The sequence below is a fragment of the Peromyscus maniculatus genome, chromosome 7, assembly GCF_049852395.1.
Source record: "Peromyscus maniculatus bairdii isolate BWxNUB_F1_BW_parent chromosome 7, HU_Pman_BW_mat_3.1, whole genome shotgun sequence".
NCBI lineage: Eukaryota > Metazoa > Chordata > Mammalia > Rodentia > Cricetidae > Peromyscus > Peromyscus maniculatus.
This window is the reverse complement of record NC_134858.1, coordinates 5,249,983-5,271,146: the sequence shown is the minus strand read 5'-3', so window position 1 is coordinate 5,271,146 and position 21,164 is coordinate 5,249,983. Positions and strand designations below refer to the sequence as shown.

The 21,164-nt window shown below is 47.0% G+C and overlaps 1 protein-coding gene across 8 annotated transcripts in view; it reads left to right on the top strand.

Annotated features, from left to right (window-relative positions):
• The first annotated feature begins 2,761 nt into the window (after positions 1-2,761).
• The window catches only part of Yap1 (Yes1 associated transcriptional regulator), an 84,335-nt gene continuing 65,932 nt past the window's right edge, over positions 2,762-21,164 (top strand). For 2 of the 8 annotated variants that reach the window (XM_076575628.1, XM_076575625.1), the window contains exons 1-2: positions 2,762-3,317; positions 5,676-5,923. In XM_076575628.1, the coding sequence (XP_076431743.1) occupies positions 3,036-3,317; positions 5,676-5,923 (530 nt within the window). In that variant the 5' untranslated portion in view covers positions 2,762-3,035. The remainder of the gene's footprint in view (positions 3,318-5,675; positions 5,924-21,164) is intronic. The other 6 variants (XM_076575630.1, XM_076575627.1, XM_076575629.1 and 3 more) reach the window with 3 other exon arrangements.

Sequence of the window (21,164 nt, the reverse complement as noted above, 5' to 3'; positions counted from 1 at the left end):
TAATTACAGTGTCCACAGCAGTAAACTGTAGTTAGGGGACAGCTTCCATTGCAGCCTGGGGTCACAGTCGGGTTTAGTCTTCACATTTCCCCTCAGCTGGACGTCGTGCTGTCCTGAGACAGGGTCTCATGTAGCCCCAGACGCCTTACACTTAACTGTGTCATTGAGATTGGCCTTGAACTCTTAACCTCTGCTTTCCACCATGCCACCACGCCCATGAGAGACAGAGTCTCTCTATGTAGTTCAGCCAGGCCTAGAAGTCATGGCAATCCTCCTGCCTCAGCCTCCCAAATTTCCAGATTTCAGTTCAACTTGTTTTTTTGTTTATTTTTTTGAGACAGAGTCTCCCTATGTAGCCCTGGCTGTCCTGAAATTTACTGTATAGACCAGGCTGTATAGATATTTACTGTATAGTGATCCCCCTGCCTCTGCCTCTGTTGTGCTGGATTAAAGGCGTGAGCCACCACGCCTGGATTCAGCTCAACTTTTAATTGCACATTGTTTTGCCCAACGGTTTTGTTTGTGGATGAAGGAGGGTTCTAAAAGAGCTCTGGCACAACAGGCCGGGTCACTACCAGTGAAGTAACTTGTAAACATGGGGCAATGGTAATGGCTGACAACAACTAAGAATCTGCCTTGTGCCACAAACTGGGCCAAGCGCTTTATGTCCATTGACTCATTTAATGTCTCAACAACATGAGGTGGATGTCATTACCCTGACGCCAAAATTAAAGAGCAGGAAGTAGTTTGCTCAGTATCTCACAGCTGCTGCATGGGGAACCTGGACCTGAACTCTAAACTCTGAAGTTCTAGAGTTTACAAGACTGTGGTTAAATGCTCTTGGCACTGGTGGGGTGGGGATCAAACCTGGAGCCAGTCCTAGGGAGGGTATCTACCCTCCTTCCTCTCTTGGACAGGAAACTGAGGCTCCTGAGCAGCTGATTAAAATCTTGCCTGTCTGAATCTGGCGATAGAGATTGCTGCTGAGAATTCTCCCGGGCATGTCCTGGCTGGAGGAAGAGATTATCTTTTTGCTCAAGGGTCCTTTCTTTGCTTAATCCTATTTATACTCATTTCACTTGCACTGCAGACAAAATCATTAAAACAAGAAACCAGATTTCTCGAGAAGAAATTTGTGTGTTGTTGCACAACCCTGGGAATAGACTTAAAAAGCACTGAACTGATTAAGTGGAAAACTATACTATGTGAGTTATATCTCAATAAAACCTTTTGTTTTTGTTTTTAGTTCATTACTTCAACACTGCATCACTTCACTGGCTGCTCTTCAGAGGGCCCAGGTTCGAATCCCAGCACCTTCATGGCAGCTGACAACCAGTGGTACTCCAGTTCCATGGAATCTAACACCTTCTTCTGACCTCTATGGGATCCAGGCAATCATGTGATGCAAAGACATATATGCAGACAAAACACCCAAAACCAAACAATGAACTAAAATAACAACCACAAGAGATTTTCGTCATTTTTGAGTGATTCCAGATAGGCTCCTGATAAAAGACTGACACACAGAGAATCGGGGCTACCGTGACCTCCATTGTTTATTCTGTTCAGTCTTTTCTCAGTCTGCCCTTGTACCAAGCACAGGAGGAAAAAGGAGCGTGCTCCCTCAAGTTTATGTTTTGAGTTGAAGTTCTCAGAGACTAAACAGCAAGTTTTGGTGCTAAAAAAAAAATTGATTTGACTCTGGGCATGGTGGAGCATGCCTTTAATCCCAGCACTCCGGAGGCAGAGGCCAGCCTGATCTACAGAGCAGGTTCCAGTACAGCCAGGGCTACACAGAGAAATCCGGTCTTGAAAAACCAAACCAAACCAACCAACAATTTGATTTTCACTTAAAAAAAATAATAATGGTTTCCTGGGCTAAGTGGCCCACATTTGTAATCCCAGCCCTTTAGAGGCCGAGGCAGGAGGAACAAGAATTTAAAGCTAGCCTTAGCTACACAGTGTGTGTGTGTGTGTGTGAGAGAGAGAGAGAGAGAGAGAGAGAGAGAGAGAGAGAGAGAGAGAGAGAGAGAGAGAGAGAAAAGAAGGAGAAGAAAGAAAGAAGAAGAAAAAAGAAAGAAAGGAAGGAAGGAAGAAGGAAGGAAGGAAGGAAAGAAAGAAAGGAAGGAAGGAAGGAAGGAAGGAAGGAAGGAAGGAAGGAAGGAAGGAAGGAAGGAAGGAAGGAAGGAAGGAAGGAAGGAAGGAAGAAAGGAAGAAAGAAAGGAAGAAAAAGAAAGCAACCGATTCCAAAAGCAGGGAAGCAGAGGCCTTTGCTTGGAATCCTAGCAGTCAGGAAGCTGTGGCACAAAGTTAGTTGGCGGTTGGAGGATATCCTTGGCCACAGGCAGCCTGTTTTTAAAACAAAACTTAAAGTAAAATGTTTTCTTTTGTAAGATACATTGCGTGTAAGACCTGGTCTCCAAGCTCCAATTTGTAATCGTTTGCACTTCCCTCAAGTGTTTTGTTCGGGTTTTTCTGCTAACTCTGGTAAATGGCAAAACTGGAATCGATGTTAAAACGTGGACCCGAAAAAATCAGTGCGGGTGCGTAGGATCGCTTTCCATGCAGCCTCCCCACGAGGTCACCGAGCCGCGCGGCCGAGCCGAGGTCTGGGTGCCGGGACGCGCAGCTCCAGGGCGGCCGGTGCGCACGCATCGAGCGCAGCAGCCCGGGTCACGTGCGCCCGGGAGTCTGTAGGAATGTAGCGACGCGCAGGGAAAGTTTCCCCGGGGGCGCAGGCCGCGGATTCGGTGCGGGCGGGCGCGCAGAGGAAGGAAGAGCGGCGAGGAGGCGGAGCCCGCGAGACGCGCGGGCGGGCGCTCTGCGCAACTTTTTAGTTTGGGCGTCTGGGGCCGAAGTTTCTGTCTCAGTCGGGACGCCGCCGCGGCCGGGGCGAAGAAAGGGAGGAAGGAAGGAGCTCGGGGAGGGCAGGGAAGGCTCGGCGGCCTCGGGCACGGAGTGCAGGGCGATGCGGGCGCGCGACGCAGCCCCCCGAGCCTGAGCGCAGCGCCCCAGCGTCGAGCGAGGCCGCAGCCATGGAGCCCGCGCAGCAGCCGCCGCCCCAGCCAGCCCCGCAAGGCCCCGCGCCGTCGTCGGCGCCCGGGCCTGCGGCGGGGACCCCCACGGCCCCGCCCGCGCCCCCGGCTGGCCATCAGGTCGTGCACGTCCGCGGAGACTCGGAGACCGACCTGGAGGCGCTCTTCAACGCCGTCATGAACCCCAAGACGGCCAACGTGCCTCAGACCGTGCCCATGCGGCTGCGCAAGCTGCCCGACTCCTTCTTCAAGCCACCCGAGCCCAAGTCCCACTCGCGACAGGTAGCGAGGGCCCCGGGCCGCGTGGGGTGCGGGGCTGGAGTTTGTTTTCCCGAAGTTGGCGGCCGCGGGGGGCTGCACAATGCGCGCGCCTCCGCTCCGTACCTTCGCTCCGGCGGGGGGGGGGAGGGGGAGGGGGGAGGGGAGAGGGAAGGGGGCCCGGCGTCTGGAGCGGGACCCCCGTCCGGGGCCACCGCGCCTCCCCTGCCCGCGCCACTGGAGTCTCCCGGGGAGCCGCGGTTACTGCCCCCTTGTTTTCCCGAGTTGGTGAAGGGTGGGGGTTGAACCGGTCCATTGAGTTTCTGGTTCCTTCTCTCGGTCCCCTCCCCCTCCCGCTCGCGACGCTTGCTGCTCGGGCGGCCCAGGCGCGGCCCGAGTGCAGGGTTCGGGCTCCGGGAGTTTGCCGAGCTCCCTCGGGCCCCGCTCGCCCCCGCCGTGCCCTGGGACTCGCGCGGGCGGGATCTTTTCACACTCGGTGGGCTCACGTGTCGCCTTCCCAGTCGTAACCTATTATTTACCGTTCGGCCCGCAAGCTTTGAAATGGGCCACATCTGTGCGTTGCGCAGGAACTAGGCTGCGCTCACGGCGCACAGCCTCTGCGCCGGCCTTTGATAGCGCGTTGCAGGTTGACTCATAGGCCGAGTCCTGCCGGGCTCAACTGTGATTAAAGGTAATGTTTGGGAAGCAATGACTAATTCCAGGCTCGCCATTGCTTTTTAACTGACTGCGGATGTGAACATGGCTGCTTATCCACATCCACGACGCCTGGTTAATTTCCCAACTGGATCCTACACAGAAGTGAAACCTTTTCAAAGTATTAACATTCCGATAGGTCCTGGTAGATTTCTTTAGTGTCCCCCCCCCTTCCTCCATTTAATTACTTAATTTTTAAAGACCTTGCTTTAGGCTAAACTAGCAGAGGAACTTTGCCCAAAACTTAATTGGTTTTCCAAACACTGCCATCGTTAGCCCACTCGGGCTGTAACTTGAGTGGAAAGACTTGCCGCCCCCACTCCAGTCCTCCTAGGCAGGCCTGCTGCAGAAGGGTTTTGGAGCTCCGAAAAGCTCCATTAACCTCGCTACAAAAAGTCGAGTTAAGGAGGAAGGAAGGAAAAGTTATTTAGCCGCTAGCCTAAACACTTAATTTGTAACAACAGTAGACGTAGATACTATTCATGACTCCCTCCCCCACAAGTGGGTTTCTGAACTCACTGAGCTAAATGTATGTTGGCATGCAATCACAGACGGCCGCGGAAACTTTGAAGGAACACGCAGATTGAATGCTCCATTTTGTAGCACTTAGAAGTCAGAAGGGAAAGTGTACTTGTAGTACCCAACTTCCACCCGGCCGTTTGTGGGGTACATTTGCCTTCTCACTAGCATTTGAAGAGAGCTGGGCATCACAAAATTTACTTTTTCTGTTTGCTAATCATTTCCTAACCCTAAATTTAATCTGATCTGAGACTAAGACGTGCCCCTGGCTTTGCTGTGGGGCTTTAAGTGACTGCTGGGTCCTTTCAGTTTCTTTATTCGCATGAATCTGGGAAATCAAACGTTTTTGATAAACCCTAATTCTAATAAAAGGATTAGATTATGAATAGTGTGTATCTGAGTTGTAAATAATTGTCTACAGGTTCCCGCCTGAGAATTCTTATACCCCCTATGTGCTTCAGAAATGAAGACAAGTTCATTTCTGATACCTCGTACAACACGAGTCTGGTTGAACCCAGATTAGAATCCTTGGGGTCTCTGCAGGTTTTCCTTTTTCCTAACCCCTGCTGTTATATGTGTGTGTGAATCCTTAAGTTATAATTGAATTGATTACATCTTATTCTCTAGGCACAAAGAGGGTTGGTTGACTTATTCTTTTCATTAGGTAGCTTTTAGCATTGGTGCAGTTCTGAGCCTTTGAATTCATTAAAAGTTGTATAATTTATAATGATTGATTTATTGATCACACTTGTTCACAGTCAAAAAAGTGACAGATGGGGGCATTAGTTATTTAAAACAAAGTAAGAGAAAAGTGCATAGTAATCCCCTAGGTTTTGTTCTAGGACTTTGAAAAGCAACCATACTGCTTGGAAAATGTACTGATTTATTTTGGGGTGTGTGGGATAAACTATGTTTTCTACTACCAAATAACACCTCAGTTGTTTTGAAAATAGGTTTTAATGCCCAGTATTTGCTGTTTTCACAGGCCTAGGAGGTGGACATTCAGATGGGCTGCTCCTCAGTAAAATAACATTTATAGTGCATATTAAATTTATGTAATTTAAAAGTGGTCCATTTGGACACCTGTGGGATTAGGGTGGGTGCTGTTGTCTCTGGTTGTGTACATTTTCATTTTACCGTTTCCAATAGGCCAGCACCGATGCGGGCACTGCAGGAGCGCTGACCCCACAGCACGTGCGAGCTCACTCCTCTCCAGCATCCCTGCAGCTGGGAGCGGTGTCTCCTGGGACACTCACACCCAGCGTGGTCCCTGGCCCAGCCGCCGCCCCTGCAGCACAACATCTCCGACAGTCTTCCTTTGAGATTCCTGATGATGTACCGCTGCCAGCAGGCTGGGAGATGGCCAAGACATCTTCTGGTCAGAGATACTTCTTAAAGTAAGTAAAGATAATGCTGGGAGGTGGCAGTGAATGACATTATTTATTTATTTATTTTGCTGGTGCTAAAGATGGACTCGGTCTTATGAATGGTAAACAAGCACACTTTACCATTGAGCTGTACCCCAGCCTTCTATTTTTATATATGAGTACCCTCTGTAGTGTTGGTCAGGTCTTTAAAAGCCTTCTTTATTCTTGGTTTAGAGCTTTTCTGCAAACCTTTGTTTTGTGGCAAATATGGGGTAATCTCACTTTGAGTTTGTGCCATATTTGTTAATTAGCCTGGCACAAAATGTAATACCATGAACAAATTTAAATTTTAAATAACAAGACTGGCATGTGTTATATTTTCTGTCCCCCCTCCCCACATACTCGTGTGTGTGTGTGTGTGTGTGTGTGTGTCTGTGTGTGTCTGTGTGTGTCTGTGTGTCTGTGTGTGTGTGTGTGTGTGTGTGTGTGTGTGTGTCTGTGTGTGTCTTGAGTATTGAACACAGGATCTTTCTTGTGTATTCTTTCCAAATAAACCATTGGTAGAGGAGGAGATAGGACTTGGGGAAGAGGTGACTTTACAGTACTCAAATTGAGAAACAGCAAACACTTAGGCTGCATTTTGAAGTCATTTATCAACTTTTTCCCTCAAAAATGTTTGGCCTCGGGTCACGCACACTTTCAAGCTGTGGTCCTCAGAAGCTGTGCCTTCTCTGAGAAGTGGGGACAAGGCCAGCCACTGGGGACCCACCCCAGGCTTTTTGTCTTTAACAGAATGGCAAAATTATATTTATCTGAAAAGGACACAATAGAATTTTATCCCCTCTAATTATGAAATTGGAAGTGAACTAATTTCCTAGGGCTTGTTTGAATTTAGAGTGTGCACACTGTCTGACTGGTTGTCACAGACTGCAGATCGTTCTGCTATTTGATTGGTTGATTGGTTGAGGTAATGAAGTGAAGAACAATGCTCATTTTGATTCAGTGGGAAGTAAGGCAGCCTCATTTATTGGATCCGAGGCTGCCAGTAAGAACCTTGCTTTGTTTGTGAGCCCCTCCCAACCTCCCCTGTCTGTATTTTAAGTTGATTGTCTTGGATGGGTTGCTACTTTGTTTTGTGTTTTGAGACAGGGTTTCTCTGTGTGGCCCTGGCTGCCCTGGAACTCTATGTAAACCAGGCTGGTTTCGAACTCAGATCTGCCTGTCTCTGCCTCCCGAGTGCTGGGATTAAAGGTTTGGGTAGTAAGGACACAGTTTTGTGACAGGCCCTTCAGGAAGACAAAGGAAAAGATTTGATCTTGATCTTGGAAAGCCCCCCCCTCCCCCACACCTTGTTTTTTGTTTTGTTGCTATTTTTTTCCCCCTGTAACTTTCTCTTTTTTAAAAAAATTTCTGGTGTCCTGGTACTCATTTCAAACAGTCAGGTTTCAAGAACAATAAAGGGACCGAGACACACAAGCCTGGCAAGCTCATCCATTGGAGCCAGACCATTTGTCCTCTAAGCAGACGGATGTCCCAAGTAAATGACTTGGAAAAGGGGCTGGCGTGAGGGACGGTCCTGAAGGGAAGGGGGAGAAACAAACAGGTTGAAGAACTGGACTCCTGCTGTGTCCCATGGTGGAGGAGGATTTTAAACAGCTTCATAGCCGCATGCCTGTGGCTGTGGCTGGGAGCAGAAGGGTAATGGCAACATTTACGCTGTTTTTACTTTGTGTTTTCTTAAAATTGCTTGTTGGCGAGGTCACTGTCTGAGCTGAAATAAACCTCATTGTAGATTCTTGCTTTAAAATGTTTTCGATGGTTCTTCCCACGGTGAGTGAGTGCTGGGTCTGTGGATTTGAGGAGGTGCTCCACAAGCTCCATTCTCACTTGGCTGGCATCCTCCCCTCTTTTCAAGGGGGCTAGAAAGAAGGTAAACAAAACTAAGACTTGCCATCAGGAGGCCTGGGGAGAGCTTTGCCCAGGACTGAGAAGACAGTATTGTTTCTGTGGTTGCCAGTGGAAATCACAGCTGCTTCTCAGATGAATGAGGTGTTTGCGGGTCTGCGGAGCTTTTTCATATCTTGCTCTTAGAAGTAGAAGGTCACCCCCAGCGGTGACTTGAACCTCTCACAGCAGGTGAGCTGAGTCACTGGGTGTGGTGAAGAGCCTGTGGGGGGCTCTGAGAACTGGATGTAGGAGGTGGGTGCTGTTGTCTTAGGAAATTGCTGTTTCTGAAGAGGAAGTGCTTTATGAACAGTGTGCAGTTTGGAGAAGTGATGTCAAGCACAGCTTTCTCTCTGGTGTTGACTTCCCTCTGGTGTTAGGTACCGGGTAGTTGCCATAAAGAGCTGTTGCACACCAGATGAATGAAATTCATCTGCCCCGACTGAGTCAGAGATGATGGTAACTAAAGCTTTGGTGCCAAGTAGCTATTGTGTCCAATTTTATTTTTATCTTAGTTTTTTAGAATTTATTTCTCTTCACAATCAATACTTTCCTTTTGTCTGCAGCTTCTTCTGAGGTCCTGAAGATAGCTTACAGTATTAGTGTGAGCCCCAGGACCCACATGATGAAAGGAGAGAACTGACTCCTGAAAAGTGTGCTCAGACATTACACACTCGGGGCCATGGTGTGTCCATGCTCACATTTGCATATGCACACACAGGTGCATAAATAACTAACTAATGAAAACTTCAAAAGGATAATACCAGCTGTGGAGTGAAGATCTGAACTAGTTTCTGAATTTTTGCTCAGACCAGCCATAAAAAACTAAACCTTTCATTCCAATTTTTAGGTATTGACTGGGACAAAGTATATAATTTCTTGAGATTTATACATGGCAGGAAGGATTCTGACCCCAAATGGTCCACGCTGGCGTGGTGTTGTTACTTGAGAAATCTGGGAGAATTGTTGGCTTTGGGAACAGCTATGGTTGCCTTGTGACTATGGAGGAATGTGTGTTGAAGTCTCTTGGCCCATCCTCCAGTTTCAAGGCCATCTAATTACCATGGTTGGTGTGAAAGCCCGTCCTGGGTCAGCGAGATCTAGAAACGTGGACTTTCCATTGGCAAATGACATGAGTGGGTCTGCGGGGCCAAAGCACCTCGCCCCTGGACGGGGACCCAGACTCCAGAGAGTGCGCAGTACCTGAAAAGGCTTAGTCATTGGGGATGCCACATCTTTGTCACCAAACTTACCAATTGAAACCAATTTCACCACAGTACCCTGAGTTTTTATTTGAAAAGAATCGATTCTCTTTATAGCTCAGCACTTCTGTAGGCTTTCCTGCAGGAAATAGTTCCTCAAGTAGTTGGTCAACAACTTCCTATTTCTTTTATAAGCTTCTGAATAACTTCCTGAATTACCATTCTATAATATCTTTGGTTACAAGGAGTGCTTCTACTTCTCAGGTTTATTTTATTGAATCTGGTACCTTGTAACCTTTGCCAAGTACAAAGAACTTATTGTAAACTATGTACCATGTAGGCGTTACAATGTGATGTACCAAATGCATTTGTATTTGCATATCTAGTGATTTAATGCATTGTAGGTATAAGTTGTTTTAATAATGTATGTTCTAACAGTTTTTAAAAGGTTTTCTGTGAGGGTGTTTTCATTTGTTGTTTTTCTGAATAGCTCCAGCTCTAGTGTTTTAAGGCCTTAGGGCTGTGGTTTATTTAAAAGAGTATTTTAGACGATGGGAATGTAGTTCTGGTACAGCAAGCACAAGGCCCTGGGTTTGCTCTGTTAACTTCCTAGCCCACTTTCGGCAGGCTTGGGTAGGAGGCCCAAATAAGCCAGTGAGATGGCATGGTGGATAAAACCCCTGCTCAGCAAACTAATGACCTGGCTTCCATCCCCAGATCCCCATCTCCCAAAGTTGTCTAATCTCCATGTGTACGTCATTTCTGGTCTCTCATGAATTTGAAAAAAAGATAGCACCCAGTTGTGGTAGTGCACCTTTAATCCCAGTGGAAGCAGGTGAATGTCTGAGTTTGGGGCCTGCTGGTTTACATAACAAACTCCAGACCAAGCAGGCTGCATAGAGACCCTGTCTCAAAAAAATCACCTCTGCTCCAGAGAGAGAGAAAGAGAAAAGATAGAAAAAAAGGCAAATTAAATAGCTTGTGGTTGAAAGTAGAGTATCTTGTTCCATCATTTCAAAAGGTTATTTTCTCAGATTTTTTTTGGGAGTTACTTAGCGTTTAGCTTAGCCATACCAGTACGGAATGTACCTACCTCATGAGTGTGCTTTATGAATAACAAATATAAGTACAGTAAGTACAGTAGTTTGATTCTATCTCTGTTACATGCTGTTTTTAGAAGAAGGCACTTCCTGGCCCCAACCCCACCCCCATTTTTTGTTTTGTTTTGTTGGGGGTGGGGTTGAGGCAGGGTTTCTCTGGAATTCCCTGTATGGACCAGGCTGGCCTTGAACTCAGAGTGGTGTGTTTTGTACCACCACTCCTGCGGTCAGGGCCCTGACTGACGCCACCTTGGAGTTGCATTGTTCTTGTGATTGACCCTCTGGAGGACTGCAGACACTGCACACCCTGTAGAGGAAATGTTGACCTAGGAAGTTGCAGAGTGAAGCTGTGGCATTTCATGCGTCAGGCTAACCCAGATGATTTCCCTTCAAAAGGGGGGCGTCTACTTGTAGTTTGGCCACTGAGTACTGGTTAAGCTGCATTCACATGTGAAAACGTGGGCATTTCAAGCTGCCGCCACATTTTTCCCTGTCTGAGGGGAGGACCAGCCTTCACTATTTGCCTAGCTGTTGGGACGAGCCTCCTCCTTGGGCAGGCATCCTGTGCCCCCCAACACACACTGACTCAGGAAGAGACACTCAAGGAACTGTTTGTTTACCATCGTGACAGGGAGAAGACAAATTATTTACTCTGGGGGTGGGCACGCTATTCTGATGTGACCTGCTTAAATAAAAAAATGATGTTTAAAATGCCGTGAAATATTAGTACAAGAAGCTATTACTCTTTAAACAGTAACATTCAAAAACACTCCACTTGATATTAATCATTTAGGAAAAACAAAAGGCTGAGCAGTGTCTCAGTTAATTGACAATTTGTGGGGGTTGCTTTCAAGATAAGGTCTAGCTCTGGCTGTCCTAGAAGTCACCCTGTAGACCAGGCTAGCTGTGAACTCACAGAAATCCATCCCCCTGCCTCTGCCTCCCAAGTACTGGGGAGGGGGGGGATTAAAGGTATAGGCCACCACCCTGGCAGTAGTAGACACTTTAAAACACTGTAAAGCAGATAAACCCTTTCTGAAGCCTTGAAATTCAATCCCTTTAGTAATGTAGAGAAATACCTTTTATTATGTAGTTAGAGAAAGAATATAAATTAGGTCCTAACAGTTTTGTCCCACCCATGATCTTATGCCTTAAGGCTTTGGGGTAGAGGTTAGCTCTTAACCCAGCCTGCTAGTCACCAGTATGTTGGAATTTTTAGGCATAGGACAAATCAAATGAAGTAATTCATAAAGTCAATTAAAACTTAGGATGATTCAAATTTAATTTGCTACTGTCCATGATCGCATTAGCGTTCCTTATAGCTTGGAAGTCTAGTAGTGACTCAGGAGCCTTACATAAGAGCCTCGGCTCTGCCTTTGGTCACAGTGGTGCAGCCCTTTCCTCAGAGCTCCAGGCATGAAAGGACTTTGGTGACTTCATGAAGAATTACTCCCGGTTCTGCTTGTTTGAGTACCTCAGCCCAGGTTTCCTGGGAGCAGCTATGACCACCTTAGATGCACATCTGTTTATGTGGGCACTCACCTCTTCCGAAAGCAAGCCCAGAAGAATCTTCCTTTACCTCTCTGAATATTCTGAACTATGCTAGGTAGGTATTACTATCCTCATCTGGCTGTTAGCAGAAGCCATAATTTTTAACATACCAAATGATAAGCTTTTCTCTGAGAAGTGTTTCAGATTAGCAGGACAGTGCAAACGGAAGTAGCCATTAAAATGCTAGGTCTCGTCCACCAAGTCAGGTGCCTCATCCATCATTTTGTGCTTCTCTGCGTCCTGGGGTAACGTGAGTCTGCACACTGTTGAGTTCTGCTGGGTCCTGACTCAGTAAGTGAAGGGGGCATTTGGTTAATTCTGCCCTCTTGTAATGGCTTAAATTGAGGAGGATTTTCTCTTCTTGTTTTTAAGGTCTATGTTTGTGTGATCAAGTATATTTAAAAAGAGGTGCTGTTTGTTTGAGGCAAGGTCTTGTGATTACCCCAGGCTAGCCTGGTATTCTTCCTCCTTCACGTAGCCCAGGATGACCTTGAATTCCTGCCAGTTCTCTTGTCGCTTTGATTACCAATGGGTGTCACCAAGCGCAGTTGAGAGACACATGAGAATGCCTACTACTGACTCGACTTAGGATTCAGAGTCAAGTTCCCCAGAGGCCTGCAGTGATTGTAATATGGAGCTGCCTCTGAAGAGGATGGCCAACCCAGCCATCAAAGATGGGCTTTTTTGTAAAGAAAAAAAATGGCCTTGTTTTGCATTTATGACACTGCCCTCACTTTCTCCTTCGTGGAACTGATCTGATGTGTGTATACATTAAATGTGTGCGCGTGTGTGCGTGCGCGCACGCACAGTGCATGTATGTTTTTGCCATTGTGTGTATGTGAGGGAGGTCACAGCATGTGGGAGTTGGTTCTCTTCCTTCACCTAGTTGGGCAGGCTTTGTGGCAAATCCAGAGTCTATGTTTTAGTTATAGTGACACTTGCTTGTTGGATAGGGTCAAAACGAGGAGGAAAAGTGTGAGCGCACACCTGGACCCGCTGAAGAGAGTGGTTTCAGATGCTCCTTTCCCATAGTCTGTTTATAAACTAGTAGTTTGGAATTGAATTGGAAGGGAGTTACATGTCAATTTAGAAAGGTCCTCTGTCCTTGTGTAAAGTCAACAAAAAAGCAGTGGCCTTCCTGTGGCTCACATTCTCTCCAGGCAGACACTGCCGACCCTTTCAAGCATTTCCCCTGGTATAAACCCAGGGTTGATTGGGTGGTGGCTGCCTGTGTGTGTGTAGGGCTGTATAGGGCGCGCGTGGCTTGGAGGTGAGCGTGCAGGGTATTTTTCAAGGCCAGCTCTTGTGTCTCTGGAGCCCCAGGACTCCTGTCCTCTTGTCAGTACTAGAATTGCAGGTGCTGACCCCACGGCTGGTTTTGCATGTGAGCTTTGGGTGGCCACCTCCTAAAACTGTTCATAAAATATGCTACGCTGCTGTAGTTTTCTTCACCCCTTTCCCTGAATTGTCCCAGGGTAATTAATTATTAAATCTTTATTTCTTTGGGTTTTTACATTGTTAGGACTATTTGGGTTTTTCCAATAGCTGATTTTTCTAAACAGTTTGAACATTTTCTTTTAGAATTATTAATCCCCTCCCCCATTTGTATTTCCGTTGCTGCTTTTGCCCTCCTTGCACACTTGCCAAGAGTTCTTTGTGTTCCCACTTTGGGCCACTTAGACTTCTGGCTTTAGAGTCACACCAGGCACAGCCATTGGAGGACTACACAGATTCACAGGCAGGGACCGAGATTCTCTTACGTCTTAGTCAGCAGTTTGGGTTGCAAGAATTCAAAGTTAGGTTTCCTTGGAATTTTGAGGGCGGTATTCTATTTTACTCCAGTTTTCAGTTTTACTGAGAAGTCAGGCCTACTCTACTTCATCCCTTGGGAACTCTAGTATTTTGTTGTCTTTAGGGTTCTGAAATTTCATAAAGAGTCCAAGTGTGTACTCCTTAAAACTCCTGGTATAGAACAAGTGGTTAGAACCGTGTGTGGGAGAGGCCCTTCATAGTTCTGCACCACAGCCCTCTTGACCTTCCATCTGGAAAATGCTTCCTAGTTCTTAGTGGATTCCTCCTGTATCCCTACTAGTTCAGGGTCTTTGGTTTTCTTTCTTTTTTTAATTATTTATTTTTATTTTATGTGCTTTGGTGTTTGGCCTGCATGTGTGTCTGTATGAGGTGCTTGGATCCCGGAAAATGGAGTTGCAGACATTGTGAGCTGCCATGTGGGTACTAGGAGTTGAACCAGGGTTCTGGCTGTTCTGAAGGAGCAGCCAGTGCTCTTAACCACTGAGCTATCTCTTCAGCCTGATCTTTGATTTTCTATCAACACAAACCTCTTTGACTTTGATTTTAATGTTTTAAGTTGATTTTTGTCCCTCTAAAAGACAGAAAGCGTGTTTGTTACCAGGCCTGTCCCAAATCCCAGCACTCGGGCGGGGATTGAGGCAGGAAGATTGCCGTTAGTTTGAGGTCAGCCTGAACTGCATACTGAGTTCCCAGCTAGCCTGGACTGTAAGCGAACCCTCCAAAAATACCAGAGAGAGAAAGGTAGATCATTCTTGATTTCAGTGTCCTCTTTCTGAGTTCATAGATGCCTGCCTTCACCTCTCAGCCATCTTGTCTGCCTTCTTAAATTTTCCTTTGCTTGCTTATCTTCACAACAACAAAACCCCTGAAGCTGGGCACGGCCTTGAATGTTGGTGTATTGTTATTTCTGCTCATAGCCTGTTTCTCTAGATGAAAGTCTTTCAGCCTTCTCTTTGGTGGACTTGAGTAGTGGCTGGTGTGAACACTGGCCACCAGTGTTCTAGAACTGATCAATGGCTTCATCCTTGTTCTTGGCTGTACTCAGTGACTGAACACGTCGTATCTAGATCTATTTGTATGGAACATATATGCACATCACAACTTTTGCTCTGACCAGGTAAGGTTTTTTTATTTACTATCTTTATTTACTAAGTTTATTTCGTGTCTGTGTGTTTAGGTCAAATGACAACCTGCAGGACATGGTTCCCTCCATCTGTCATCTTGGTTCAGGATGGGCTCAGGGTGTCAGACTTGGCAGCTTCTGAGTGCTGCGATCAAAGACATGCCTCCTGCTTACTAAGACAGGGTCCCGCCTGAGCTCAGTGTGCAGTCCAGTCTAGCCTTGAACTCTGGACAGTCTTCCTGTCTCGCCTTCCAAGTGCTGGGATTACTAGCCTGTCACACCATGCTTGTTTAACCTCTGCTGTGTAAAAGCTGTGAGACACACAGGTGCCTGCCCTACCTGTTTGTTTGCCTATGAATCACAAGACAGTGCTTGGTACACAGTGGATGCTCTAAAGAATGAGTGAAGAATGGATTTCTAGTTGGCTTCTCCTGTGTGAGCGGGCACAGACCCCAGAGGCCCTCCTTGGTTTTCCTTCTTTGTGTTCACATCTGTTTTTCCATCAGTGTGGATGATAGTAGAGACCCTGCTACATGTTTACTTGTTCCTGCTTCTGGTCTTATCCATTTGTGCTGCTTTCTCTGGTGGACGCTCTCTTGAGTGCACATCTATGTGTGTGGGCGTGTGTGGAGACCAGTGTCACTCCTCAGGTGCTGCCCACCCTTTTGTTCTGAGTAGGCTCGGCCGGCCGGTGAACCTGAGGGCTCACCTGTGTAAGCCTCTCTCCCTTTTAGGTGCTGACTTTTCCTGTTTGGGTTCTAGGGATCAAACTTGGATCCTCATGCTTGAAAAAGCACTTTTACTGAGTCCTTCCCCCCACATACCCAGAGTGCTTTTTAATGGCTAACTCAGCGAAGTAGCTTATGCTTGGTCTTAATGGACCATTGTTAATTTGGTACCCTGTTTTAATCACTGGTCATGGAGGCGTTTTCAGAGAGCACCTTAGAAGGTCAGGGCTCTCAAGTTAATTTTGGTGGGGTTTTTTTGTTTTTATTTTTTTCGAGGCAGGGTTTCTCTGTGTAGCTTTGTGCCTTTCCTGGAACTCTCTTTGGAGACCAGGCTGTCCTCAAACTCACAGAGATCTGCCTGCCTCTGCCTCCCAAGTGCTGGGATTAAAGGTGTGCGCCACCACCGCCTGGCTCAAGTCAATTTTGTTCTGGTCAACTTTATCCCATCTCCATTTTGTTCTGGGGGAGTCTGGGAAATTTGCCAGGAAAAGAAAAGAGCCCGGTGTGGTAGCCACACAGGAGGCAGAGGCATGCTGATCTCTTTTTACTTGGAGACTGGCTTGGTCTACATAGCAAGTTCCAGAACAGCCAGTGCTGTGTGGTGTGAGGACTTGCTTTACAGAAAAGCATAACGCTGTAGTGACTAGAGCCCCAGACTAGCAATTGGAGAGAAATACCACCCAGAGCCATGGCTGTTGGCAGAAAACAGCTGGAGAGGACAGCTATGAGAAGTGTGGTGAATCTGAATGCAGGACGGGGTGTGGGCAGCAGTGAGCATCCAAGTAGACATTCCCGGGACACTGCATGGAACTGATCATCAGTGACAGGGTCACCTCCACGCTCTTATGTTTTTTTTCTTTGATGTCTTTTTATGGTTTTTTGTTTGTTTTGTTTTTAAGATGAAAGAAAATCCCCACAAAACTGGTGAAGAGTTGTCCAAATGCAGATGTTTGTTTTCTTCTGCACATGTTCAGACTGACATCATTTCAGTTTCTTAAGTCCTGCAGCTTGGATGTGCTCCAGGGGATGAAACTGGGTGGCTTGAACCACCTGATCCAGCTGGAGTGGGACATGGGCATTCCTGTTGAACTAGTTACCAAATCTCGTATGGGTGAAAAAAATAGCCACTGTGATTGAGGACAAAGCCTGCCCTAGGTTACTTACCCGGGTGTGCTTCACTTTTGACTTGTGGGCCAGCAAAGCCAGCTTAGCTGGTAAAGGTGCTTGCCTGCTGAACACGGTGGAGGGAGAGAACTGATTCTCACAAGTTGTCCTCTGACCTCCACAGGTACTTGTCACCCAGGCACAACCCACAAGATTGATTAAAACGTTTTTTAAAAGACATTGTGTGCCTGGGCTTGGGGTGGGGTGGCTCTGCTAGAAGAGCGCCGGGTCCCATGCGCAGCCTTGTGTAACTCTGCATGCAGGTGCACACGGCCAGAGCATGCACACGGCCAGAGCACAGCTGTCCGTGGGGTAACCCTCACTTCACACCGCCACACAGTGGCTTTTGGTCAAAGAAAATCTACTGGGGTGGCATTTCTGAGTTTCTCATTTTGTTTTTTTCAAGACTGGGTTTATCTCAGGCTGGTCTCAAGCACACTGGGTAGCCTGGTCTGGCACAGCAGCCCCCCACTTCTACTTCAAGTAGTAGGGATGACAGGCTCTCTCCTGAGTCACTAGATGCTTTTCTCTGCACTCTTGTGCTCGTGGTCTTCCTGCCACAGGCCATTCAAAGTGTTTGCTGGGTTCCAGTTGCTGCACCTGGGGGAACAGGCCCTCTGTCATAGGTTGACACCTCAGCTGATTCTCACTGTGGGCTTAGTTTCATGCTCTCCAAAGAGGTATCCTTTTGCTTCTGTAGCAGAGGGTGCCTCCTAGGTTTGCTGGTTAATTTGGAGTCTATTGGTCAATGATCATCCTGGTGTAATTATTGTCCTTTTCTCCAGAGTTGTTAGTTTGGTGCTCAAACATTTTCTGGAAGCACCATGGAGCATGCAGTTTCAGTTCTCATCCCTGAGACAATACCTGCAGGGAGGAGGGTTTGTTCAGTTCATAGTGTCACGTGGGGAGGGTGTGGCTGCTTCCTGGCAGTGGGAGCTTGAGTCTCAGCCAACTAGTTAAGCAGAGAGCTTGGGCCAGAGCCCACCAACCATAACTCTCTCCCAGATAAGGTCCCATGCCCATGGTCCACAACCTCCCCAAACTTTAGCTGATAGCTGGGCAGCAAGAATTCAAATATATGAACCTGTGGGGACAGTTCACAGTCAAACATTAGCATTGGAATATTTACTTTGTGTTTTTTCTCAGACTGGTCTTCACTTCTCCATGTAGCTGAGGACAGCTTTGAACTCCTGGTTATTATCTTTCTGCCTCCATCTTCCAGGTGTGAGGATTCCAGGCAAGCATCACCTAGCCTGGCTTTTAAAAAATTTTTTGTCATTTCTTTTTCTCATCCTTATTCTGTGTCCCTGGCTGGCTGTGAACTCCCTGTGTAGCCTGAGGATGACCTTGAACTTCTGATTTTCCTGCTCCTACCTCCTGGGTGTTGGGATCACCTAGGGCTGGGGTTGTGTTGGGCAAGCACTCCTGGGTGTTGGGACTAACTGAGCTGCACCCCGGCCCTCTGTTGGGTTTTGAGGCCGAGCTTCGTTGTGCGGCCCAGGCTTTTTGGGACTCAGGAGCCTCCTGTCCTCTCCGTGCTCCCTGCACCCAGAGGCAGCTGGTTTCTGAAACAGCAGCTGGAGACCTTTGGAGAGGATGATCTCGCTGTGTAGCCTTGGCTGCCTGAGCCCTGCTAATCTTGGACATCATTTTTATCAGTTCACTAAACCAGCACAAATTCAGACTCAAAAACAAGTTTGCTTTTCCTTTTTTAATTTTTATGTGTATGAGTGTATAGCCTGCATGCATATATATGCAACACGTGCTCTGTGTCCACCTAAATCAGAAGAAGGCCTCAGAACCCTTGAAACTGGTGGTTGTAAGCTACTTTGTGGGTGATGGGAGTGGGAACCCCAGTCCTTTGTAAGAGCAGCAAGTGCCCTTAGCCTCTGAGCAATTGTTCCAATCCCTTTCCTTTCATTTATTTTGAGTCAGTATGGCCATAGCCCTGGCTGGCCTGGAATTGGGAACATTGGAGCAATCCTCCACCTCTTCCTACTCTTTAAGTATTGGGGTGTCAGTCCTAGCATGTCCCCCCACCCCCCAGTTCTGTCTGGAATTAATTACAGACCTGCATCACCATGCCTGGGTGTCACCATGCTAGAGTTCTAATTGCGTCTTTGATCAGTTTTATGAGACTTGTGAATATCAGCTTAGCTCTTTTTGTTGCTGTATGAGTTCAGTGACTCTCTCCCTCTTTTCCTTTCCTCCATCCCAAGATTGCACATGGGAACTCCTGCATTCTAGGCAGTTACTTACTGTACAGCCAAACAGTATATCCTTAGCCCTATTTGCATTTTTTATTTTGAGACATGGTTTTAAGTTCCCCAAGGTGGCTTTGAACTTGGTCTCAGTCACCCAGGTGACTGGGATTATAAGCATGGACCACCAGGCCTGGCTAAGTTCAGTTATTTCTACAGCAGTATGGTTCTGTTGTATGACTAGACTACAGGCTTAACTGTTGCCCTGTGGAGAACATGAAGTTGTTAAGTAATAATGTTGCAGACAGTATTCGTGTGCCAAGGCAGGACTATATGTATGTGCATAGGAATCTAGTGCCTGTACTCACAATGGAATTGCTGTGGAACAGACACTGTGTGCATTTTTTTGTGCTTGTTTATGAGTCTTTCTGTATCTCTAGGATGTGGAGCTGTTCTGAATTCAGGAAACTTCCTTATAAGATCTTATTTTTAAAAATGGATGTGTTAACCCGTATGAGTACATGTGCGTGATGCTCATCCAGGAGCATGTAGAGGCCAGGAGAGGAGGTGAGTCTCCTGGAGCTGGAGTTAATAGGCCACTCGGTGTGGGTGCTGGGAACTGGACCCAGTACTGCAAGAGCAGCCAATGCTCTTAGCTGCTGGAGCCCATCTCCCCATCGCCAGCCTCCTGAGATCGTTAGTCCTCTCAGTGTGCCTGTCTCTTTGCCCTCTCTCCCTCTGCCTGTGTCCATCAGAGGGTAGTCATGACAGTGTTCTTCCATCTAGCTTTTGTTTGATGTGGTGCTCTCATCAGTCTGGAACTTCGCTAGTAGTCTAGCCTGCCAGCAAGCTCCCTGGGACCCTCCTGTCTGCTGCCTTCTGTCTCACCACCACACACAGCTGTTCATGTGAGTTCTGAGGGCCCAGACGGATCTCATCTGCTGCAAGGCAAGCACTTCGATGCCTTGACCATCTTCTGAGCTTGGATTTCCTTTTATGCATGTTGTGAGTGAGGATCCCAGTTATTATTGCCCTCATTTGAAGATAAGATTTTCCTGAAACTGTGCCAGGCAGTGGTGGCGCACGCCTTTAAATCCCAGCACTGAGGACAGAGGCAGACAGATCTCTGTGAGTTCCAGGACAGCCAGGGCTACAGAGAGACCCTGTCTCAAACAACAAAAAGTCTGTCCTGGAACTATATGTGCCGTGCTCAGCTCTCTTCCGTCTTCTGTAGGCACCAGCATCTGGCTGGCATCAGTCCGATTGTTCTCTTCCTGTTTCTGCGCCTGAAGTACTATGTAGTTTCTGAGTCATTAACTTCCTGGTGCTGGAGAGTCTACTTACTCATCCTGCATACTACTGGCTTCAAGTTTGAGAATTGATCCTTCAAATTCTGCTAAGGACCTGATCTTTCAGCTTTCACCCCAGTGTCTGGCTCTGGGTTTTTTATTAATAAGACCATTTAGCAATTCGTGTTATACCTTTAAAACTATGAGCCAGAAGATTTAGTTCTGTATTTATTTTTGGTTCTTCTACTTGCTTTGTAGGCCAGGCTGGCCTCGAACTCACAGAGATCCGCCTGCCCTTGCTTCCCAAGTACTGGGATTAAAGGCGTGCGCCACCACACCGGGCAGATTTGTTTTTATGATGATCCTATGTTCTAGAGCAAATCTAAGCCGGCGTAGCCTGAATTTGCACCTGATAACTATACCCAATGCTTTAAACTCTGCTTACAGTTAAAGAAACAAAGCTCTAGTTAAATGACCTTGTACTTTCTTCCTAACTGTCTTTAACTTACTTTAGACCAGGCTGGCCTCGAACTCGCAGAGATCTGCCTGCCTCTGCCTCCCAAGTGCTGGGATTAAAGGCGTGCGCCACCACTGCCCCGCTCATATGTTGGTGTTAAACTAAATCTCTATTGTTTTATTTTATCAATAAAGACTTGGGAGCCAGATGCTGGGGTGAAAACCTGCTAGCTCAGAGAGGCAGAGAAAGCATCCAGCTGCTTCCTTCTCTGCCGTTAATATGAGAGAGAGCTTCTCTTAAGCTGTCTCAAACAAAAAATTCCTCCAACTACATCACTTCCTCTTTCCACCCAGCTCTATCATTTCCTGTTTGTCTGTACAGACCTCCAGACCTCTGAGGTTAACTATTGCTGGGAATAAAGGCGTGTGATATCAAGCCTGGCTCAGTTCCCAGTGTGGCCTTGAACTCACAGAGATCCGGATGAATCTCTGCCTCCTGAATGCTAGGATTAAAAGCGTGTGCTACCACTGCCTAACCTCTATGTTTAATATCGTGGCTGGCTTTTCCCTCTGATTCCCATGCAAGCTTTATTTGTTAGAGCACAAATAAAATATCACCACATTAAGGGAATAATAACTAAGGGAAGAACAAGTATTTTTGTGTTTAAGAAACTGATATATATGAATGAATGGCTGTTTGT